The sequence below is a fragment of the Neodiprion lecontei genome, chromosome 6 (assembly GCF_021901455.1).
Source record: "Neodiprion lecontei isolate iyNeoLeco1 chromosome 6, iyNeoLeco1.1, whole genome shotgun sequence".
In the NCBI taxonomy this organism is placed as follows: domain Eukaryota; kingdom Metazoa; phylum Arthropoda; class Insecta; order Hymenoptera; family Diprionidae; genus Neodiprion; species Neodiprion lecontei.
The window spans coordinates 25710917-25736699 of record NC_060265.1 but is presented as its reverse complement, the minus strand read 5'-3'; the positions used below and the strand labels follow the sequence as shown (position 1 = coordinate 25736699).

General features: G+C 42.2%; 2 protein-coding genes across 4 annotated transcripts in view; one reads left to right on the top strand and one right to left on the bottom strand.

The window, feature by feature from the left end:
• Positions 1 to 25783, top strand: part of LOC107218112 (dopamine D2-like receptor) — a 125989-nt gene that overhangs the window by 57906 nt on the left and 42300 nt on the right. The gene's annotated exons all lie outside the window — the stretch shown is intronic.
• The window catches only part of LOC124294976, a 77087-nt gene continuing 74804 nt past the window's right edge, over positions 23501 to 25783 (bottom strand). Inside the window, exon 10 of the mRNA XM_046742775.1 lies at positions 23501 to 23691. Coding sequence (XP_046598731.1) covers positions 23636 to 23691 — 56 coding nt within the window. The 3' untranslated portion in view covers positions 23501 to 23635. The remainder of the gene's footprint in view (positions 23692 to 25783) is intronic.

Genomic DNA, 25783 nt, shown 5'->3' with positions numbered 1-25783 from the left:
CTGGTAACGATCACAGCGAATTCCCCGAATCATATTAGTTAACCGTCATTCATACGTTATCGATGTCAAAATTTTTCGAAGGGGATAAAAAGAGGAGACGACAAAAGAAACGCGGGAAACATTTTTCAAAGTGGTTTCGTACAAGCGAATAGTTTTCATTCGTTCGACACTTGTTCCACGTGCCTCCCCCCCCCCCCCTCCCCCACCCCCTTCCAGCCCCCCACCGTCCGTCTCTCCTCTCGATTCGTACCAACTTAGTGGGGAAACTTTTTTACAGTCTAACTAACTTCGGAGAAAAGTTCTTTTGCGTCGCGACGCTCGATGCAATCGTTGATTCATGGTTTATTTTCCAAAACTCGAATCATTTAACTTCTGACGGCTGTCTTGTATTTGCTGTATTGCGACGTTTCACGACGAGACTTTGATGGACGTCAAAATTCAATTCCCCTCAATATCACCGATTCGTAACACGGATGTAAATTTTTTTCTTTCCACCTCTTTATTTTCCTCTCTGGTTCTTTTTACTCAACGCCAAAGTACGCGCGAGTAATTCAGTGACCGTCAGAAGAAAAAAATTATCCCCCTATGTCAGAATACGTGTATTTTCCCCTGCCTGTATCATGGAAAGAGAAATACATACATTGTATCCATACAAATAATCTCGCGATATTCATAATATATCCAGGAAAGCAATTTATCGGGGTGAAAGAGGATCGGACTTTGCTACTTTTATTTTTTCCGTGTTTCGATGTTTTCTGTTTTTTTTTTTTTTTCACCTTCTTTCCTTATTCATTTGATTTGCCTCTTTTTCGAACGTGTCTGTGTGTTTCTTTTTGTTCTTTTGACGTAATTCTGCCGCTGAACCAGCGGAGGTCGGGTGCTAATGTGTTGTACTGTAGTGGGAAGTTGACACATTCTCAATCAATCACTTGTCAGGAACAGCTGCCTCCCGTAGTCCCGTGTCCCGCGATCGCGTCTCCCTCCCTCCCTCTCTCGCGTTTTCAGCCTCCTCTGTGGAGCCCTCGGTCATATCGGTGATCCAGCTTCCAGCGGCGGCAGCTTCTGCTAAGGATATATATATCAGGGTGGTCCTTATTCAGGGTGGCGACGAATTTTTGCCAGACCATCCCCCAAACCAACTTCAAATAATTCGAAAACAATCGCCTAATTTTTTCAGATTTTTACATCGAATCTAAGATAGTCCGCATCGTGATCGAACTTTCTTATGAAAATTAACATGGGTAAAACTTTTTTTCTCAGTATATATTTTATTGCAAGAGTGATAATGTTCCAAATAATCTCTAACCGCGAGGTTTTGGTGAGAATTAGTGCTACTATCTGGGAAAAAATACACATCATCGTACCAGGCAATCTAGACGAATTGCACAACCTCGAAACCTGACTTTTTTTTTATTTAGAGCAAGTGCAATTCGTCTAGATTGCCTCGTACGATGATGTGTATTTTTTTTTTTCATATAGTATCAGTAATGCCGACTAAAACCTCGCAGTTACAGATTTTTTGGAACATTATTACTTTCACGATAAAATATATAGTGCGAAAAAAAGTTTTTCTCGTGTCACTTCCGTAAGAATCTTCGATCACAATGCGGGCTATCTCAGACTTGCTGTAAGAATCTGAAAAAATTTGACGACTCATTTTAAATGATTTAAAATTGATTTCAGTGATGGGGCGGTAAGAATTCGTCAACGCCCTAAACAAGGACCAACCTAATATATATATATATATATATATATATATATATATATACAATATATGTATGTATATAATGTACGGTCTAAGGCAGAGTTATTGTTTCGTAGCACCGAAAAAAATAAATAAAGAAATAACTCACAAGGCAACGGACAAGAGTTTTCTCCGAAGATGATTTTCTCCCCCATAGCTTGTTCATCAATTTCGGTGTTTTTATTCTAACAAATGTCACTACTCATACTTTTTTCGAAAGAATTTTCCGTTGGTATGTGTATCTACACAGATATGAGGTGAAGAGCGGCCGATTCTCAGTGTTTCGTTCTTTACACCTTCCCATGGAAGCTGCATGTATACACATGTATAGTGTCTCCCCCCCCCCCTCCCCTACCCTCTTATACGACGATGACGACGTTCAAACTTTTTCCGATATTTTATTCATAGGGAAACTTGCGTCATAAAAGCGATCCCCACGGCTCGAACGAAACGCTTTTCCCTCTGAAGAGAGAGAGAGAGAGAGAGAGAGAGAGAGAGAGAGAGAGAGAGAGAGAGAACCGGAGGGCCTCGCACGCTCTGCACTCCCTCTGGACCGAAGGGAATCGCGGGGATTCAGCGGCTTCTTCGGGCAGCTATGCCGATCTCTCTCCAGCTTCTGTATAAGCTTCGCAACTGAGACAGGCGCGGATATTCCCGGAAGGAGGTATCTTTGCTTCGCTGAGTACCTTCAATGCTTCCCAGGGATCTGAAGGAGCACGGGGTGGTGGTGATTCCGTGCATGCGCTTCGGTTACCGCCGCGTCGTCTTTCCCCTATAATTCAACCTCTCTATACCCGATCTCAGAAAAGGTGTATCGGTAGGTACTCGATACCGAGAAGAAGAGGAAAGTTCGAGAATATCTGGAGCTACATTTTTTCTTACACTTTTTTCCGCTCTTTTCATTTTTGAAATAACAAAATGGTAGTCTGGTAAACGTATGATCGTGACAGGTAGTTAATATTGAACTTGGAGAATAACATACTAAGAGAAAATAGCCTTACTTTTTACTTTTCGTTCAAACCACGGCAGTTGGAACTGTAGGTTAACAATTACGCGTCCAAAACTTTGTTTCCAACGGTAGTTGAAAACTTCTCGTTGAACCGACCGATAAATGCAGATTATACGGTTTGGTAATTGTATTTTTTTAAACAAATAAAAACTGTTGCTCATTTTTTTTTCTGCAGTCACGTCGTCGAATCCGGACCTTTATATTAATACTTCGAGTCGAGGCGAAGTATTTTCCCCGCTAGTTTCTCCGTCAATCTCTCGCAAGTCCTCAAATCCTCCTAGAATCCGCAACAATCTCATCAGACATTTTTTTTCAAATTTCCTCCCCCGCTACCTCACCCGTATAAAACTACTCCACCCTCCAACATTATATTCATAGATATATGCGTCCATCTGCGTCGTCCTACAGTAAGCAACGTACGCGCACGCGGTAATCTCGGGAATGGGTCATAAATCGCAGCGTTGGTCACGGAGCGGAAGGCTTAGCTCGTAAAAGTTACGAAGTCACCTGCGCATCGACACAGCACTGAACGATACTCATGGGTAGGATGCCCATGCCATCCTTGGAATGGACAACGGGTAGAATGCAGATGCAACTAATGCAGTGCATTTACGTTGGCCGAGCTACGACGGCGTTACGTGAGCTGAACTCGCAAACGGAAGTTACATGCGATACATGCAGGGGTTGCAACGGTGTTCCAAGAGGCGCTTGGAATAACTGTAGGAGTTGACAATATCCATCGAAGCTTGAGCTTTGCCAACTTCGTTTTCTACGTGTAAACAACAAGTGAGGTGCTCGAAAATTGGACGCGTGATCATTCGATGAACCAGAGCCTCGAACTCGCCAATTCATGCATGTAGTCACCTCCTTCTGTACCTAATCCTCTCCCATTCAGCTCCGCTAACGAACCAATTCATCTTCCAAGGAACGGTTACTCGCTTCGTACGTATTTCAGGAGGAATCGATGCGAGACCGATATCAATATTGCCGCGAATTTGCGGTGATCGCGCAGTCGTAGCGTATAATAATACCGTATCACGCGTCGAAGCTACGATGCTGTCGACGATGGTGTCAACGATGAGCCTCCGTACTTTAACTTCCGTTGAGCTTGTGCTAAGAAATTGGGCGAAAATTAAGGTTGTAGTATTATAAATGGAGTTAAGTAAACCTGGGCAGGTGGGATCATCCCCGAGGATGAGAAGAGACGAGGACGACTCCCAGCATTGCCTACAAATTCTACGTTAGTTAACCGTTTGCAGCCGTGAATCCCTTAAGGCTACTAAATTATGGTGAAGGGCTGAGGATGCTTGAATACTGCGACCCTCGAAGTTTCGTTTGCTAAAAGCTGTAATTTGGCAAGCCCCCTCGTTGCACATTCGTCGGCTGGCTGGTCGGCAGGTTATATGAAAAGTAATAACAAGACTCTTGAAAAGTCCCGTGGGATCACGTCGCTCTCAAAGCACATTTTCACGTTTCACGACTCTCTCTTTCTCTGTCTCTCTCTTTGTCACATCGTACTTCATCTCTTGTCGAGAAAATTATTGGATCGTGCAAATGCATTGCTGAAAACCTGTCGAGGTGGCTCAGCTTTGAGATGAATAATGCGAAAATAAACGATCAAGGACTTCAAACATAACATTGCTTTTCGGTAATCTTCTTTTGTTTATTTTTTTTTGTCTTCTCCTTTTCGAACAAACTTTAAAACAAATAATGACAGCGGTTGTAATATCAAAGGGAATGACGGAGATGATATCTGCGCTTAAAATACGGCATGACGAGTATAATCAAAGTAATGTAAAAGCTTGTTTAATACCTTTGGAAAATTGGATGGATGCCTACTTGGAAACAAATATTTGAAGAAGGAGATGAAGGACCGTCATTCGTTAACTCGGTACAACTGACCCTCGATTCAAATGAGAGACGTTTTACGAAAGTTTTTAATGAATGGAACGACTTGAACCGTCAAAACAACGCTGAGAATCAGACATCGATGATAAATTGTTCGCAAGTCAAGGTAAACGGTAAGAATATAAGAACAAGAAGAATAATTACGAGTCATTGATGCAGCGTGTGATCCTAAATTGAAATTATAACCCAAGCTCGAAAAGTTCCACATTTTAAGTTATTCAAAAAGACTGCGATAATTCAGACGACTAAAAAGAAGTTTGCCAAGGAAGATCGTTAAAAATTAACATAAAAAGAGATAAAATCGCTTCGCTAACGGCTAAAAAATCGCCAGTAAAAAATGTCTGAAAATTGTCTTTCTTAACGGACGAGCGAGGGCTTTTTGAAGCCGGAGAGGTGAGTCTTTGGTCGGGTAGTTCTTTTGTCGAAGACTGGGGCGCCCGCCGTCCCTTTTTCCCCAATTCTCCCCCAATTCTCATTCCCCTCAACCCTCTCGCGAGCACCCCTCGCTATACATTCGATCGTCGCTGCAGGAATTCCGGAACGACTTTAGCATTATTAAAGCTATACGCCATTCGACCGTCAAAGTTGGTGAATAAAGGGAGCCACGGATTCTTCGCTTTGACCACCGGATGGTGACTGCTTCAAAATCGTCTCAGATAACGAACGACATCTGCCTACCAATAACCCATGAATTATACTCACATCTACTTCTTTCTTCACTCGGGGATCGGACAACCATCCGCTGTCGCAACTTCGATCCCCGCATAAAGCCACCGAAGATTTGTTTCAAATAAAATTGTAAGATAATTTGAATTCTTTTGTCTCTTTGATAGTTGGTTGATAGTTTAAGCAGCAGGTAACGAAACGTTGAAATAAAAAGCAAAATTTATGCGGTAAAACTATTTTTCCTTTCGTTAGTTACGTGGAAGGAATGAAAATGTTACATCTAAAACCCAGACTCAAAATTCGTGTTGATCGATGTAGTTGGCAGCCCTGAAAACTTTAGCTTTCCTTCTTTAGCCCGTCCTTCGGAGACGTGGCTTCGTACGTCATGATTTACCCGAAAAATAAATTATACCATAAATGTTGAAAGAGAGTTTTTGTCGGGGATGAAAAGTGCTATTTTAATATCTCGACTTTGCGCAGCATAATCCACTGTGCACGGTGGCTCGAGCAGGTCTGAAAACGAGTTTTTAACCACGTAACTACCGAACGCGTTATACACCTAGGTGAAGGGTATAAATTCGCGAACACGCCTCACACTTCCGTGCGTATACAGTTGTAACGCGGGATAAGGTTGATAATACACACATAAACAAGGTCGAGAAGCGTGCTTTCTCACGCAATTTCGCGTGCGAAGGTACAGTCCTCTTCGCGTGGCATTCCCGAGCAACGAAATGCCACATGAATTAGGAGTGTGACGCGTGATTGCCGTTTGAGTTGTGTGCATCTTGTAAGACATCGGCGGTAATCTCCGATCTCGGAATTAACCTTACGGGCACCTTTGATCTCGTGAAACGATCCGCCGTTACTCCGACTTTACACTTCGAGATTAGGAGGCCTGGTACCTCCTACCTACCGCTGATCCTTATCCCTTCGAGTCGCTAATTGCCCACCCATTTAAGATGTGCCTGCCTCAGAAGTATCCGAAGAGGGAAGCGGTCGGATTGAGAAAAATTGCAATACCTATGTCTGTGCACTTGGAAGAGTTCGGAATCCGATTGCCTCAAGGATCCGGTCCTCGGATTCAAGAATTTCATTTTTTCATTACCAACTTTCGAGGCTCGACTGACGAGGCTTGAAGAACGTTTGGATATCCAGGCGAGCGCATGTATTTACGAACAAAGTTACGTACGTACACAAGGCGAATCGTTTAGTACAAGACAAATTGGCCCTAAACTTGGCGGGTCTGCGCGCGTCTTTACCGTCGATAAACTTTTCGTTGTAATAATATGCAAATTGGTAAAGACAACTTCTTGAACGACTATATCACCGTCGACTTCTTTTCAACTCCTCCGGAGAAATCGTCCGGCTAACTCACCGATGTACTCGTCTGTATTGCACGACGTTTTCTTCTTCTTTATTTTCTACCTTGAAGCACAGCGGTCGTAACGAACTAAAATCGTAGCCCGTCGATTGCAGCCTTTCCGCGTCTCTGAAGTTGACTCCTTTTTCACCAGTGTGCAAGAAAACTTGACGCCAGTTTCAACTGCTGCTGCATTATACCGCCGGATCCTCTCTCATGCCTTGCCGCTTTTTCTTCGTCTCCAGTTCGACTTCCTTTCCGTCTCAGTAACCCGAGTCGAAATTGAGAAAAAGAGAGCCGAGAGACGGAAAAAGAACCGGTGGAGCATCCCGCCTCTTTGAAAGTCTTTTGATTTACCATACCGAAGAATAAGACACCAGCTCCGCACGCCGTTCAAGTTATTGAACAAGTTCTACGTTCTACCCGCGGTGAAAAACGGTTTCAAAAACCCACGCGCGCACAGACACGGCAATCTGTCTGCGAATACTCGCGAAAGTAGATACGTAACGCGTACTTATAGCCTATCCCGAAGGGCTCAGACTGCAGACCGTTTGAATTCGCTTATTTTTGATCAATGCGTAAGACCAGCGAATCGGATACCCGACACAGGTACATTGGCTCGCCTCGAATCGCTGCTACTATTCATCCCCTCGGGTAGCGGGGCGAATAAGCTATGTACGTTCACTTCACGAGGGTGGATGAATTTTTATCGAGAGATTATTTTCGCGGTAATTTTCCCGCCCGTATTTCTTTTTTTTTTTTTTCTCTCATTTCCTACCTTTATGCATTACCCTCACGGAATGAGGACGATTCTTCGATTTTATCACCCCGCAGCCTGTCGGCGCCCCTCCGACTCTGCCCACTGGGGGATGGGTCGTATAATTCCGACAGCCCTTGTACGTTCGGGTATTTCACATTCACCGGTGTAGACTGCAGGCAGAGGTCGAGTGGTGGACTCGGTTCGTCGTTAACGCGAGATATCGCGATTCGTAAACGCCGTCGTTACGCGAGGCGAGACGAAACGAGGGTGCGGAAGTTTGAAGTTGGCGAAAAAATGGTAAGAGCGTTGTAATTTTCCTTTGTTTTCCCTCTTGTGCGACATCGTATTAAAGGATGCAGAAATTGCGGCAGCATATCGGCGACTGCCTGCAGTTTCGAGAAGCTAATTTACCGAGTTGTCGTCCGACGCTATTACGAACGTGATAATTCGGTCAATCAATCGACGATCGTTACCGTCAATCATCGGCCCCCGGATACGGCTCTGCCGCGTGTTAGGAGCGTTAATAAGCTTTGTGGCCGATCTATAATACATACCGGTTACGAAACGGGACGAATAGCTGCCCGAAACCGCATTGCAAGGAGTGCCTAAAACTTTCGGGGTAATCGTTGTATTTTTATTGGCTTATATCGTGAGATTACGAGACCATCGACGAAAAGCAAATCGTGCGAGAATTAAACCGCGGTTGCGTGAAATTATGCACCGCCGGCTTGAATCCGATAAATTTAATCGTGAACAGTTGATGACTTCCGCTAATTGAGCGGAGAGAGTAACGATTTTCTGTACAGTTTATATGTTATAAAAAAAACGCGGAGTGAAAAATACTGAGGGAATTTTGAAGCTACCTCATCACGCCGTCAGGATTCATCCGCATGAAAAATCGAACGTTTGCGTACGTGTGCAGTATTTGCTAGAAATTTACATTTCCCTTGGAACGAGATAAGGGTTTTTTTTTTATTCCGCGTGCGATTCAGGTTTGTTTTTTCTTCGATTCTTATTTTTCGCCGCATTTTTTCTTCTATTTCGTTTTAATTTGCGAGCCGAGCGGAGACGTGCTTTTTCGTCGCGTTTACTTTTTCACCGTTATTCAACACATCGTTTTCTCTCCTTGCCGCCGCTGCTGCTGCTGCACTTGACGACTCGTCTGTAATTGAATGACCCTCCTTCGGGCGTAAAAAATTCTCTACATATACATGTATGCTAATTTACTTCTGTCAACATGGAGTTCCCTTTGCGTTTTTCGCATGGCAATGTGTTTGAAAAAGGAAAACATTCATTAAGGAAATAATCATAAAAATTAGATCATTCATCCCGATAATTTTGAGCAGGTTTCAAGCTCGAATTAGTACCAGAAATGGAGTGCGAATGTAACTTGTTATTTCTTTTATATGTGTTTTTATTTCTTTCTCTTTTTCTTAGAAGAGTTTGAATGCGAGGCTTTCGTATACGAAACTCAGCACTTCCGGGGAAACGAAATTTACGTCGGAAATCTTGGGGGTTTCGGGCAGCCAGTACCGGGCTGACTAAAGTTCGTAAAGGGTCTAATGGAAGCCGGTGACGAAAAAGGGGCCGACCTGAACCGTAAGACCGGTAGTTTCTTCAGGGACGATAAGCACTACAGGAGTCCTTTCCTTTATGGCCGCAGAGGGCGAGACTCGTAATTTTTTTTTTTTTTTTTTTTCTTCGACTTTCAATTTTGGTGGAGACTTTTTTCTTTATTCACTTGTTGCTTGTTTTTCGTTAGAGAAGGCTCCGAATAATACGTTATTAAAGCGTACACATGGTATATTCGACAAAGGCGAATTACGAGTGACCTTGTATAATAAGACGTGCACAAATTAACCCCCGCCTGGTATAGTGTAAGGGGTTAGGAATTAATTAACGAGCATAAAATGCCGGAGAATTGCGTCAATTTACAAAAGGGCTTTTCCCTTTGCGTGTACATTTTCATCAGAGGCGAACGTGAAGCTCCAATAAAGAGCCCTGGAGTATAAAGTACATACTTCAGGCTATATCGCGCCTAAATATGTATATATACGTTTCGCAAGGGAGAATGAAAATTCGCTCGGACCCGGATACACCGAGGTTTACCCGCCCCCATTGCTTCCTTTACCTCGTAAAATTACGCCCGTTTTTACGTACCTTACACGTATACCTATAAATATAGACGGGTCGCGCACCTACGGGATATAAATTCTTCCCTGTATTTCGATTATAGATCTCCCTACAGAAATATTGCCTTTTTCGATAACTGATTTTCAGCGAGCGTTCCCCAAGGGCCGAAAATATTCCGAAGAGAAATCGAAGAGAAAGAAACGAACGGTCGCAAAGAACGAAATTTCAGTTAGCCAACGTCCCTATATGTACGCATGAAAAGCTTTCTAGAAATTGAAAGAGCTTTCTCCCCAGTTTTATACATCCACGTATTTACATTCCCTTCGTTTGCGCGAACGAGTGTCAATGTTTACAATTTAACAATCTGCTTCCGCGGTTTCTCCCAAGTTTCCCGATGTTTTTATTCGTACAACTGCATAAGTTTGTTTCCATTTATATAATTATTTATTTCTTTTCTCGTCCAAAAGACTTCCAACGCAATTTTCATCAATTAATTACGGCACGAGTATAATAACTCGCACCTCGCGCAAGTGAATATTTTCAATAAAGTGCATTCCCGTTTCATGTTCTCACGGTCGAAGTAACCCCGTTTGAAAATTACTTTTCCTCACCTCCGCTTCGTGCAGGGACTCTCTGCGAGCCAACCTCACGAACGTTAGAGTCTCAATTAGCCGGTTCACTTTGGTGCTCGGTGCTGGACTCGACTCGAAACTACGTTTCAATTGCGCTTTCAAGCAGGTACTCTTACAGGTCACGTTCACGAGTTTCGGTGGGTGACTACATGCGCAAGCAGTTTGCGAACTCCGACTTTCTCATAACGGAGTAAAGTCTGGTAGCTGGCAATGCAAGCTGCCGAGAAAAACGTTAAGGAGTCCAAAAAAAAAAAAATAAACCAAAAAAAAAAAAAAACACACGCCGATCCGGAGACGGTCCCAACGGTTGGCAGGTGAATGAGAAGAAGAAAAAAAATCACTTGACTCGCGTATTATACCCTATACAAGTAAATAAGTTTCTACTTTCCTCGAGAACGAGAAGAGGAGGAAAAAAAAGTGTGTACGCGTAAGTTAATCGTAGCTGACTAGTCGCGGCTAGCCTTCCAAAGTTTTCCATAAGGTGACCTTTGCTTCGCTGTAAAATTTTTCTCCACTACAATGTGGAAAGTTTGCTTGTGGAAATAACGTTCTAAACGAAACATTTGCTAAGAAATCTGCAAAGTTACCTGGCCAAGTGTTCGATCACGCGACGCACGTATGCTTTAATAATTGGAAATGCTACGGGTCAGTGATTTTCTCGCATGTTTCCGTATCGTGATTTCTCGTCTGAAAGGTGCGCCGTGGAATTCGATACTCGTGTCACTACAGTGTTACAAAGTGTGAATGTGTCAAGGAGAAAGAGAACCGACGACAAATCGTCATCCAGAGGTAAAGAAATCGATATCGCGATAATGGAGGCTTCCAAAACGACGCGGAATAGACTAGCTAATTGCAGTAGGGAGAAGAATAAGCTCGGCTCTTTCCAAGTCCCACTTTTACCCCCGTAGCTTCACCCGGCGGGGTCACGGCACCGGATAGAGTTTGTATAACGTGTATAGGTGTACGTATAGCTGGTACGAAGGTGCCTCCCTCCCTCCCTCCCCCCCCCCCCCCCATATCCCGGGAAAAAGGGAAAAGCAGACGAGAAAAACCATAAAAAGCTCGGAAAGTAGGTGAGTAGTAAAAGCGTCAAGATCCGAACTCCGTTGATCATGCCGCATTCTATAGCGAGTGGCTCGCGGTATCGCTTTCTTCACCCTTCCAGCTTTTATGGCCCCGTGCGGCTGCAGCATCGTTGTCGTACAGATCAAATTCGAGAGGTTTGAGTGTGTCGGAAATAGTTTGGTATACGTACAAATCCCTTCACTTTGCGATATTGAGTGCTTATCGTCGGATCACCTCTATAATATATGTGCTTTGTTATCACGCGCGGACGCGTAAACGGGGAGATATTTACGAGATTTCTATCGCTTTCGTCGTTATACGCGACGCGCGAATCGATATGTTAGACAATTTAGTCAAATCTTGACGCACGTGACCTCGATTAGACGGTTTTCTAATTCCCTATGAAAGTTCGATTTGCGGCGGAACAGCAGCTTCGACACCGTGTGTTTTCATTGGAAAATTTTCTCCTCCTCGGGATACCTGATAAGTTACGATACGTTGTGCAATATACCTGTGAGGCTTTGCGAGCTGGTGCGGATACGCTGAAAGAGACTACGATCGACTAAAAGTTGCAGTGCAAAAGTTTGCACAAACTAGATTCTTGAACGTCGAACTTTGTAGGATGAAAACAACCCGGGGTGGGTAGGTAATATTTGCAGCTTCGCTATGCGGGCGGAATTAATTCACGACTACGTACGAGAGGTTGTAAAGGTAGAGTGAGAGGGAGAGAGAGAAAGAGAAAAAAGACGAGACAAACCAGTGCAAGCTGAAAAAAACGAACGTACTTCCGAAGTTGAGTAACGGTTTTGCATAATTACTTGAGGGAATTTTCATCCGGCTCTACCCTCTTTCACCCTCTATTTCTCTCTTTCTTTACTCTTCGATGCATCGCTGCTTTTCATTATTCTCTCATCGCAAAGGAATTTTCACTAATCATAGAAATCTCTTTCTCTCAAAGTTTCAATGCTGATCCGATTTGAATAATATAATGTAAACTTGAACGTAGGATTGAAAACATTGATACTAATTGTTAATAACAATACATAATTTGACGAAATACCGTCAACATCGATTGATCGTTACAATTTGTACAGTTCAATTTTATCTCGACCGTACAATCCTGCAGCTCCACTTTTTATAAATGCGTATAGAAATTCATAATTTTACAAAGATGTAACAAGCTTACCGGAAATTTATCACCAACATCGCATATTAAAGCAATGAATGCTTTCCGCGAGGATAATTAAACCGTTACGATGAATGAGAATAATTTTATTGCAGCGCATTTCATCGAAAAAAGTAAAATAGAAGCCCCACTGCATAAGACGATTGTTTAAATCCTTCGAATTCAATCCTAGAGCTGCTTGTACAAGGCATTGTTTCAAGAATCTGCATCGGACTAATTAAAAACTCCTGTACTTCGAGTTTCGTGGATTCTTTCTATAATTCAGAAGGAATGTTAATTCCGCATACATTTTCAATAGCGATGCTTTGCATTCACCGGGATTTATAACAACGTCTGAGAATAACTCGTTTCATCAGATTCAAGGTTAAAAGTGATAGAAAATTGGCGAAAATATCATCGAGACGGGTACACCCGTATATTTCGAGCGTCGAAAGTTATGAAATTGTGAAAAAAGTTGGATGACAAAATTCCCCCGCATGTATCAGCTAATCGCGTCGTTACGCGCAATTATTCAACAACTCTGAAACCCCGGAGTGAGCGGATCGTTTTTCACCGATGTCACGGAAGCTCGTTGAGGCATCGACGAAGTTCGGACAAGTTCTGCACCTGGGCATCGGAGGGGGTCAGGTGCAGGAACACGTAGGTGCTTTTCGGCTGGAACCGAAGGCGGACACGTAATTTGAGAGGGCACGTAACTCAGGGCCGCGTCTCGTTGGGATCCCGTGAAATTTTTCCCTGGGGTTCCCGATCGCGATATACGGGTATACAGGTGTGAGTATGCGTACCCTGGATAATAATTCATGTCAAATAACGGGAATACAGATCCCGAATTACGATAGAGAAGCGGAGTTGCGAAGGGGAACGGATCCCGAATTCGAATGTGCGGACTCCTTGCTTGTAAGCCCCGAAAGCTCTCGTCTCATTTCGCCAAGTTTCACCGATCGCGACAACCCAATAAAATCGCGCCGATCCCATCCACCATCTGGATCGCTTCAATTCCAAAAATAGTCCTTTACACCAAGCCGCGCTTACCGGCTGAGAGTCGACGAGGGGTTTTCCAATCACCACGAGACAACCGAGTGACTCGCACTTCGCCCACACGCATCTCCGCGAATTTCCGCGAATTTCCTGATGAAGCACATTACGCCGATCGATTTTACCGCCGCCGTTTACGCCTTTTCGTTCTTTGAGTGAAAACGAAGAAGATTACAAAGAAAATTAGTAATACCTCCGAGGGGCTTCTTGGGTCCAAAAGCGATCCTCGAGGGCTTGTTTCATATTTATACGCTTGTATTACGTTGAAAAGCTCCACGTGATATGTACGTCCGACGCTTATCCGTATACTCGCATATACTTATATACGTATAAAGGAAAATAGGATAATTTCACTTTGCAAGTTTGTTCAACTTTTAAATATACTTGATCAACAATATGGTAAAGAAAATCTCTGCACCCTGCTTACCCAGTTCATCTCTTCTCTTCTCTTCTTTTTCATTCTCTTTTTCTTTTCCCACCAGTTCCGGGCTTACAATTAGTATCAGACTTGACAACGGGGATTCGCTCCAGGGCTTAAAATTTCTAAAGATATCTCTGATTAAGAAATGGAAGGAGAGGTGAGGGGGAGAGAAGACGGCGGATGAATTAATTCAATTTCAAAGACATCATACGGAGGAAAGAAGCTGCGGGGGACAATTTTATCTTCTTCGAAATGACGTCGTTACTCACGGGACGAACGTTACGGCCGGAGGACAGGTCATTCGAACGGGCTTAAAGTAACAGACCACCGCTGAAAGTGTTCGGCTTACAAAATGGTCGGAAGAAAGCGATTCGACGAGTGTGTTCAAACCAATCGTTTTCCGGGCGTAGGAAATTTATTTTTCGATTCCTCAAGCGTTTCCCGTAACTCGGATACCGTGCCGAGAGACATTTTACAGGATCGGAAGTGCTAAACCTTCCGAATGGACTGTCAGGCTTTTATGTCGAATTAAAAGAATCGCCGGAATAAAAAAAAGGGAAAGGCGCGTGATCAGTTTACTTTGGCAAATCGTTAGAATAAAGGTTCAGTCGCGTTGTGATTGTTTTATGAAAAATGCCATTTTTGCTCGATTTCACTTTCTTTCTTTTTTTATTTCTTATTTTTTTTTTTTTTTTTTTTTATTGACGAAATTACACGCCTATCAAGTCTGGTTCAAGCTTCCGATCATCGAGAATTATTTCGAATTTTACAAAAGTGAACAAACGATAAAATGATTTTCGGAAAGTCTGACCCTTGGATTGAATCAAAAGACAAAAACGTACGGCACTTTTCGCAACGCCATTTATACCTAGGCGATTTTATTAAATTCATCGGAATCGATTCATCCTGCTAACTCGAGCGTCCGAAAGATTGGCTTGCGAAGAGGCGGAAAAGTAAGTGAGTAATTCTCTTCCCTAAACGCGCGAACCCTGAGCTTAATCTTACCTCGTTTGGCTTCTTCGCCCACCCTGCAATTCCTACCACGTATTAAATCAGGCTGGTATACCTATAAGTATACGTAGATTCAAGGTATGTGTAACACTTGTTGCTATTCCCGGTATATAATTACAAGAGAATAGTCGGTCGCGGTGTGCTGCGACTCGGCGTTAATTTCGCCAATGAACGCGTACTGCACGATGTTCTAAAATGCGGGGTAACGAGCTTTTAAGTATTTACGAGCCTGAACTACTCGCGAGAAATTCTTTGGCCTAAGAAATTCCACTTCAAAAATGTTAATTTTCCACGTAATAACAGTAATTTCCTCCTACAATACGGCATGGCCTCTGCAGAACCAAAGATACCACGAAATTCGTGCAATATCGGTGATAAAACGAAACCCCGTGAGATTTATTCCGTGACCTTCTATCCCGTTGTGTGTTAAAAATTATTCACCCGTTGCCGAGTTTCGAATCAAGTGCTTTCGCAGCTGTCGAGAATTCCCGAGAAGCTCTCCCGTTATACCGTACAGGCGGTGTGTGAAGAAGAGGGAGTTGATTCTGCGGGTATTAAGTCTGTATTGAGTTGGTGAAAAACCGAAAAGATAAGAGGGAAAAGAACGTGGATCGGCACTGCCCGCAGTCTTGGTGAGAGTGGAACGCGAATGGAAGGGACGAAAAGCAATCGAAGCTGAGTAAAGGAGGGTCAGTCGCTACACGAAGGGTAGTTTCGAGGCCCGTCCCTTGGCTAAGCTTTCTATAAGTGGCGTGCGAGGATATAAAAAAGAATTCGGCGGTTGTTCAAGCCGTTGGAAAAGGCAGAGAAACAGAGACGGGAAAGGAGTTATTATTAGCCCCGTGTCCAGATTCTGCGGAAAAATAGACGCTCGGATCGATAATTCTGATCTGAAACAGCAGACGCGATCTGCTTCTCTTACCGGATCTGTACCAAATAACCAAAATTTACCTTACCCGCACCATCTGCAAAAGCTGTCGAATGAAGCTGAGGAGCTTATTGGTTACGGGATATCGACTGGTTAATCCAGTGGCGTTTTTGCGTGTCTGCTACGGCTTGTTTGAGACACGGATGGAGCTTTCAAACTGACTGAAACCGATCTCCGATTGACGCAACTGCTTCTTTCATATTTTGAAGAAATAGGAAATCATTGGATTTCCATAGCAGATGATCGTGTACAATTCTCTCGATGTGTTTTATACATTTAGTTTCTAAAGTACGAACTGACAGGAAAAGTTTTCTGATACTCGCGTCTGAGACAAAAAATTTGTAAGACTCGGAAATCGCAAACAAGACAGTAAGGCTGAACTATTTCTATTATTGACAAAATTTAAAGCGATTTTTAAACACTGTACAGAATCATACAAACATGTACAAAAGCTACCATCAAAGAATCCAAAGAATTCTTATAATTCTGTCGCGGGTTAAAAATATCAAGTTTTTTCAACAGGCTAAAGAAACAGGATACGAAAAATCGGGGTACGAATAAATGTCACACCAGAACGTGTTCAGTAATCCTTAATCAGCACCTAAAAAGCACGTAACTTGACAACTTCTCAAATCATCCCTGTTTACTCGATTTCTAAGAGCTTTATACTACCGCGAACTTAAGCCAGCAGAGCAATACTCATAAATATTGTGTCTGTTTTTTATTTTTTTATTTTTATTATTTTTATTTAAAAAGGCGGGCACAAATATTTTCAAACCGGTACCTGTAATTACCACCTAAAGATCACTGAATAATGACAATACGCGTCATGCGATCGTTTTTTAAGATCGTTCAAAATATTTCCTCATACGGAACGAGCAATCTCATCTTTGTGCTTTGATAGGACGATGAAGCTCGAATCTGTGTATGGGACAAGGATGTGTGAGCTCGGCACACGTAAATGTCCTTTCCTTATCCTGCGAGGCAGACACAAACGGCTATCTCTCATCGGGTGGTAATTCAAAGTCCGTCTCGTTTAATGGGGGAATTCCATGAGCAAATATACGGGCGTTATATATCCTCTGGAATTACCAAAATGCTTGCCGAAATATCCCGCGAATTAGTAAAGCTTAAAATTCTCACGCTTTTAACCCTTTTTAACGATCCACCATCCCGGTAAACGCCCAGCCTCGAGATACGCGGCAACGGCTTCGACGTTTCCCGAAATAGTCTCCTCCCTTTTCTTTACTCTTTTTTCATCCTTTCCTATCCTCTTTTCTTTCTTCCCTTAAACAGAATTTGAAAGGATTCAATCCTGTCGTCACGCTTCCGAGATTCCAAGGTCCGATATCTTCTTTCTCGAACGTTTTTCTCTGTGTTTTTTTTCTTTCTTCTCTTTCTTTTCTCTTCCTTCATACCCCAATTCTTTTTCCGGGTGCCGATAAGTCGTAAGGAAAATGGACGAAGGATAAAGTCCGAGTCAAAAGCCAACTTTGGTTACAGGTGATTTGTTTTATTAAGCGAATTCCTTCCAAGATCTACGTTCCTACTTTTTTTTCCTCCAGTCTACGAGAGGACGACTAAATCCCACAAGGGTTATACAAGATGAAATCGTTTTTTCTCGACGAGTTCTCCGCTTGTGCACCGCTTCAACTTGTTCCTTCCCTCTGCGCTTATTTCTTTCCAGTTTTTTTGTTTTCCGTTTTCACCCCAAGTTCCGTTTCAGCAGGTCGACTAATCGCTTCTGATCTCCGGGAGTCCTTCCTCGAACTCCGTTGTCTACACAGGTAAAACGATCTCTTGCGCAATCGGAAACACGCGATATGTTAAAACCGATCCGAGATAGACCGAGAAAGAAACTTCTTCACTCTTCTCTCGATCCTCAAGAAACACGCCGAGCTTAGACAGCTTCCAAGGGATGAAAACTTCCGCGTATCCTCATGGCGAAAAAAGGATGTGGATATCTGTATAAGAACATCGCGAGTTTAGCGATATTCCCGTTGCACACGGCGCAGCTCTCCTTATCTTGTCGATAAATTCTCTAGATAGAACGGCTATGTGTTGGAAAAAATTGGGTTAAGTTGGACGCGCGTCGTATTTTATCGAGTCTAAGAGTTCTCCTCGAAGGTACGGTGTCGGTAGCCTCCGCAGATTGCGAACGGTTATGGTGTTACGGTGGCCACGAGGAGGGCGGCAGGATTTTCTTTTTTTTATCTTTTTTTGTCGGATACGTGTTTTATGGGATTACACACATACACCGCACAGCCACGTACTCCGGTGTATAGCTGGATATTAAAAAAGTGTAATATGTCCGATAATTTATGGGTGGGTAATTATTTTTCAACCCTGATCGAGAAAAAATTCCCCCACATGTATAGGTATAATAACCTTGTACAGCCGCGAACCTCTCCAGGGTGCGAAAATCTCAAAGGCGGGTATAAGGTACGTACTTCAACTTTTCACCCCTCCACGCCGCCGCCACGGCATCGCCGTGCTCGAAATTAATTAACTTTCAACGTACCTATAGATGTTGGTAAAAAAGTCGGCATATGCGAGAGAGGGAAAGGGAAAAAAGTTGGTCCAGAGTTGCCACCTCTGCATTTTCTTTCTTTCTCGGTGCGGTTCTCTTTTAAATTGTTTTTTCGACTTGCTTTTTTCTTTCTTCATTCTGCGGGATTTCTGCGTTTTTTTTCCTCATCCTTTCCTCGTTTCTTTCTTCCTTCCTTTGATTCATTCATTCATTCTTTCTTTCTTTCTTTCTCTAGTTATTTTTACACGTTTAGTTGACGATGATTTTTTCCAACTGAAAGGTTAATCAAGGGTACCGTCGATTTTTTAATTACAGCCTCCCCTTGAATGTATAATTTAGCCTCAATTATTTCAGTATTTTTATATCTCTTTTATTCTTGCTCTTCAATTCTTCTCTCAGTCAATGTTTTTTTTTTTTTTCATACGACTGTAGTAATTACGCAAATTTATACTCGGTACAAGACATCTCTACATGCGTATGAAGGCAGGAAAAGATAGGGAAAAAATTAAATGAAAACAATAATGAGAAAAATAAGAGGAGGAAGAAGGGAAATGAAGCTATAAAAGAGAAGGGAAAGCTTTCGAGCTTTCGCAGTCTCACTTACAGACGGTCCATATATACGTACATACATATACAAAGGACTCAAAAAGCGATGGGTAGCTGCTGGTAACCATTAGTCAAGCCTGTAGAGGAAAAGGAAACGGAAGCGCGAGGCTGAGATTAGGCCAAGGTAATTGAGACGTCATTGAATCGTCGTTCAGCCGAGGGATATCTTCGAGTCGACATCGTCCGAGAAAAACGGTGTCGGTCAAACTTTCATTAGCTTAACCGTAACCAAACGGCTGCCATATTTTTCCCCTCACGAACCATATAACTCATACCCCTCGGCAGAGTTTCCAAGCCACTTGTCTCAAGGTCGAGCCTAACCGTCCTAATCTGTTCCACGCCTTGCCGATCCACACAAATCATACAGTATCGAGATGAAATAAGATGAAGGAACAGAAAAATAAAGAAAGGAAACGGCAGTCGCGCGGTGCAAGTAGAGACATAGATTTTGGAATATCAGTTGCAATTCTGAACTCATTTATGCGAAAGCTCAACCTAAAATTCACAGGCAAAGACGGATCCGAGAAATAAGCGCGAGTATAGACGGAAATCGCTTTGAAACCGATGGACGATCGGTTAATCATTCGGCCATCTCTTAACCCTGATTTGCCGATCGAGCTGAAGGTGATTGCTGACAAAGCGAAACCATCCACGGTGCAATCCAAACCATTAATGAATTCCATTAATAGACGATGATGAATGAAAAGGGTGAAACCGAACGTAATTTTTTGCTCATCACGCGACGTGAAAGTTTCCAAAGTTTGAAACTCCTTGAACAGCAAAAATTCTGTATAATAAACTGTCTACCCTACCTTCGTCGAAAAGAAAATCTTTATACCAACTTTTGAATTTTAATATCACTACTACGAAAATGTTAAAATTATCGAGAGAAACATGTGAACTGGATAGGTATTGAAAAAGAGAGACACTTTGTTTTCGGTTAGTTGGGAAACGTTGTTCCATTCAAATTATAAACAATTCTTGAAGGTGGAATCAAATTCGAACAATTTCTTCTTACAATAGTATACTTGAATATTACACGTAGTGACAGAATGTATTTTCTAACGAAGCGAAACGTACGCGAATTAAATGGAGATGAATGAAGATATAAACGGAAATTGAAAGAATAAAAAATAAATTTACCCACCGCTGCTGGAGAGTTATTGGAAACACCAATTTACCATCCAATTCCCCTGTATTGCGTTTTTATTTATTTCACGTATTTTTATTTCTTCATTCAAACGCTCATTTTTCTTTCATTTTTTATCGCTCAAAGCGTCATATAATATTACCTGTTGCAGCACCTACAGCCGCAAATCCTGGTACAGTCCAATGAGGGATTTAAAAAGAAATCCATCCATTCTATACAGCCTTCGCGGCACTTTTTTAAAGCTCTCTCTTTTTCATCTTTCCGACTTTCGTTCTTTCTTTCTTTCCCTTTCTGTATCACTCTTTTATACCGCACGAAAGAAAAAAAGCAGTCGGATTATTTTTGCACGTCGAAAACAATTCTCGGGTTTAGTGCGCTTCGAGAGAATTGAAAGCTCTCCCCCCTCTCTGCCCCTCTCCCTCTCTCTCTCTCTCTCTCTCTCGCCCTTCGTATCTTTTTATTTCATTTCATCCCTCTTCATCTCTTTATGGAGAGGTATTCTTTTGCAGTATTTTCAAGAAAAGACACTGCAAAGCTGAGCTAATAACTTTACGGCACTTTGCGTATAAATATAAATATATATATATATATATATGTATATGGGTGGCCCTTATTTACAGTGTTGACGAAATTTTTCCAGACCACCCCCCGAATCAATTTCAAGTAACTCAAAAACAATTTCCTCATTTAAAATACACGTGTTTCGATCACATCTTCAGTACGTACTTTATCGTCAGAGTAATGATGTTAAAAAAATCTGTTACTGCGAAATATTATTGGGCATTAGTGCCACTATTTGCCAAAAAATTCAGATCAGTACGCACAGCTTTCCTTTCGGGAATAAAGACATCGGAAAATTGTTCTCCGTTATTGAAATTAGCTGCAATGTACACGGTACATTATGACAATCGTTATTTTCATTATTAACGCCGGCATCTCGGTGATCGTGAGCGAGGAATTCTTCACACCTCATTTTGGCTGCTTGGAAAAGCTGCTGCAGGTGTAATTGAGAATACACGTGCCGATGAATTTTGGGGGATGAAAAAAATCACCGAGAGTTGACTTTTTGCTTGAAAAGTTTTCGGTTCTTTTCCTGCAGCAGCGCCTGGAGCGCCAGCAGCTACTCAGATATGAAAAAGTTATTCAAGTTTGAGGTGACAGTGATTAATCTATACCACCGAGGCATTCTCGACACTTTTATGACCGCCTGCCTTCCCAGCTTCCGTGCCTCATTCGAACGGATATCAACGACGCAATTTTACCCGGCGAAAATGTCACGTCCGCCTTATAAACTGTCCCACATACTAATGAGCGTCGCGTTCGAACAGCTGGCTGCTCAAGAATGTTACGCGTCGATTTTCGACCTTAAACTAGCTTGAAGCTTCGTTTTAACGACTCATTAGTGGCAGATAAATTTTCATAAACCCATTTTATTACAGTCGATCATTATTATTTTTGAATTTCAACCTCACCGCCAATCCTGAAACCACCGTGAAACTGCAAGAAGAATATTTTCCAGCAATTGGAAAGCTCGAAATTCTAACTCGCGCGAGTTGGGAACTTAAGGGATGATAATATTCGCGTGAGAATATCACAGGTGTTTCAAATTACAAAAAATTTCTCATGCTAATTCAACGAAAATTCATGAATCGATTATACAATATTGGCTCGTTATATAATAATTACACTAAATGTTAATCGTGGCGTGATATCCAAGCTTGCGTAATAAATTATACATCTAAGGTAAAATCGACAAAAATGATTGGAAAATATACAGCGTGTATTAACAGCGAGAAAAAGGACTAAGGAGACAAAGGCAGCGGTTTTTGATCGCTGTCACGCTTGTGATATTATACTCGAATCTCCGAGGTATCGAGCCAGACTCTCACTCCTCCCTCGCTTTTTCCCACAGTCATTATCAGTTCCAAAGAAAGCAATTTTCGAACCCTGCTTGCACGTTTAACGACCTGAATTGAGGGCAGACCGTGGCGTCGATTCGCCCGAGTTAAACTCGGATCGAACGTTTGTCGAAGATTGCAGCTATCTCGCCCCGCTCTCACTTTGCACGTCTGGTATGTATGTATATATATATATTTTTTTTTTTTCATGTATTTTTTCTCTTCGTTTCATTTTTCTTTTAAACTAGATTTTCAACCCACGCGATTTTGCACTGCACCGCAGCAGATATTTATAGATGGATACGTGCGGAAGAAATATGCGGGTATTCGCGCGATATTTACGACTAAAAAACTTGAACACCGGCTCTTTTACGACGGCTGTATCCATTTCGGGCTTTTAATTTTCACGCCCGTTTTACGGGCCATCGCGGAATTTTATATCTCTCACATGCACACGTTAGGACAAAAAGAAAAAAAAATTAAAATAACGCTGGAAAAGTGAGAACAAAAATAAGATGAATAACAAAACGAAACGACAAAAGAAAAAAAAAAAAAAAAAAAACACAAAGGTATGAAACGCGAGGATGACAAACGGTATTGCATGTTCGCTGTATTCATAAATAAACCAGATCACGCGCGACATGCAGAACCGAATGAATATATTCTAATCCAATGCCGAAGATCATTTCTGTAACGTCAAAGATTCTGAAAACGTGCGTCATTCATGACATTGTAACGATTCATCGTTGTTCGTCAGGCATTAGCACGATGTAGTTGCATACGTGTGTATACGTATAATATCGAGATAATCCAACTGTTGAATAAACAAATTATGTTGAAAAGAAGCCTCATTAATCATTTGTATATAAAAGGAAATGTGGGTACCATGCCTCAATTTATCGGCCTTAACACGTATAAAATCCACCTTCTCATTCCCACTGTTATCAGGGTTGCGCCATTAATTACCGTATATAGTCGCAAGGTATGTCCTGTATATAAAACGACACGTTAAATCGTGTGCGTTTCGACGGTTCCATGAGATTGTGAATTTTTCAATCATTTTTTTATTTTTCTACTCGTCTTCTTCGACGAGCCAAAACAAAGCCGAATCATCGTCTTGACCCGAATCTAATATATTTTGTTGAAACCGCAGTTGCAATTTCAATCATCGCGATGTGATCTCCATCGAAATTATCGTCTGCTAACTTTCGGCGCTTTGACAAAATCAATTTCAGTCGTCATACGGATAATCCGTAAGCCCGTTACACGTGTACTTGCATGCTCGGTGTTAAATTTATTTGTTGTAATAAAAAAAAAAAAAAAAAAAAAATAGGGGTCGCTTTACGACTTGGTGAAAATTGAAGGTGCCACTTACCGGAATGCGAGCAAGAGACGTTGCACGGAGGAAGAGGAAAATGCGGAGAAGGAGGTCTCGTCGTGTTTTACGAGAAGACTTGATAGCCTTGGACGGGGGAAGTGCACCTGTTGGCGATCCGGTCTTTTTTCTTTCTCCCCTTCGTTCCGGTTCGCACAACCGGCTGGATGCGGCCGACATATTTAAGGGAACAGCTAGCAGTTAAGGCCTGGTGCGATTTATGCCATGTGTAAGCAAGTACAACGTGAACGTCGCTCGGGGACTCGAAGACTCGCTATGGAAATTGGAAACGGATATAAGGTGTGAGAAGAAGTGGACGGTGATGATGAAAAATTGGAATGACAGAAGGGATTTTCGAAAATATGTCTCAAACCGAATGACAAAATTTATGAAATTCAAAGCGTAGAATTAGTTTAGATCCGAGGTAAAATCAGATTTGTCAGAATTCTGTACTTTCGCATTCCTCGACTTGACGAAAAATAAATAAAAGCATGCCGAATATCCGTGGGAATTTCTTGGCTCCGTCGAGGCGGGTCAGCGTATATGGCGCGTAATTTTCAATTTTTAACGAGTCAAATTCCCCGGCATGATTGGCCGGCAGCAGGAGCTGTCCCTTCGGTTATAACACGGCGTGTAGACATCATCCCGCGGGACCGCAGCGGCTTATTACTATTACAGAGGTTCGTTTCGCGAATATCCGGGCAACGCCGCAAGCGGTAATTTCCGGCAACGGAAGCCAGCCGGAGGAATATATCTAAACAGATAAAAGTCGGGGGGGGGATGAGAAATGAGCTCGCCTCGAACCGCCGCTGCTCGTCCCTGCCGTGTTAAAAGGTAATTCTCGAGGTGCCGTTGATGATGTCATTAGGAGATTTCGCCCTCCGAAATCGGCCTCAAAAGCCGGCCCGATTCAATTCTTCAACCCACGCGTTGGATTATTAATTATACATCCGCTGCGATCGCGATTTATATACGTTTGTCGGTCCTCTTTATCATCTTCTTCTCCTGCTCCGCTGTTTTTGCCGGATGAATCGGATGATTTACTCCAAAAACCTCGCTGCCTGCTGTTTTCGACAGTTTGACTCTCAGGCTGAGGAATTGGTTGAAATTTATTGTACCCTTTCAGAAATACTGAGGGAGAAGGAGAGCTGCGGAAAATAGAAAATACGAGAGAACATAAAAATAATCTCCTTTATCGATTGAAATATATACCTTGCGAGGGAAATAAATTTCGTCAATATTGTATCCTCTTTTTTACGACCCCGCACGGTGTCGGAATCGTGCCGAATGGTTTTCCTAATTACGCGTTAACCGAAAATCCCATCGATCCAAGTGGAATCTTCTTAATATCGATCAGATAGGCACGCCTAAGCATCTTCGGCTGCTGAAATAGTTCCTCGGATATACAAATGAGTCTTGGCGTATCTAAACATATGCGTACGATAGTTGTTTATGCTTTCGCTGATCGTGAGTTGAATTTTTCAGTCGATATATCAGACGCGTAGATACGAGAAGAGAAGAAAAAATCTAGAGAAAACAAGACAGTGGTATATTTACGATACGTATGAGTCAATAATTTATTCCACAGATGTATCAAGAGAGAGACGAAATATATGCGTGTGTATGTGTGTGTGTTGGACGGAGAAGATAAAATAAATGCATACGAAAAAAGTTGACTTATTGCAAAAAAATACAGACAGGACATGTACGTCCTACCCTGTGTTTTCGATGTAGAGTGATTTTAATCTCGAGTAATATATTTCTTGTTTTTAGTTGTTTTAGGTAAATTGCCTCGATCAATCTGCGAGTCGATGGTTGTTCCGAATTCGTCCAACTTGTGCAAAAGTATCGGTATATTACGGGAAAAAGAGATACCTTCTGCCCCTGCTCGTATCAATCGATACATATTAAAATATGTTAATAAAGTAGGTATCCATAAATATTCATTTTACAATTCGAACGTTAGGGACGGCAGAAGTGGAAAATCGAGGGGGAGGATTCGAAGAAGACTAGGAAGGGAAGGAAGAGGGTAAGAGATAAAATTCAAGCGTTGTTTAAATACAAATTAAACAAGATTACAACCGTGCGCAAACGTCTTTCGTTCGTTGCGATAATTTAGTCGGGGCTGATAAGTGGCCGTTGATTAATATACGAGAGTCGAGTGATTAGAGTTATTAGCCGACTTAAACAGAGCGAAGAACTTTTCCAATAACCGGTATAAGTTAAGACTGGCAAAAATTCACGCGAAAATATTTCACTCCGGGCTCGCCTGCGTTAATTACGAATCGTAAATTACAAATGAATAGAAGGATTTTCTGAATCAGCTTCCACGGCCACTCGACCTGCCATTCAATTCGAATCGCATT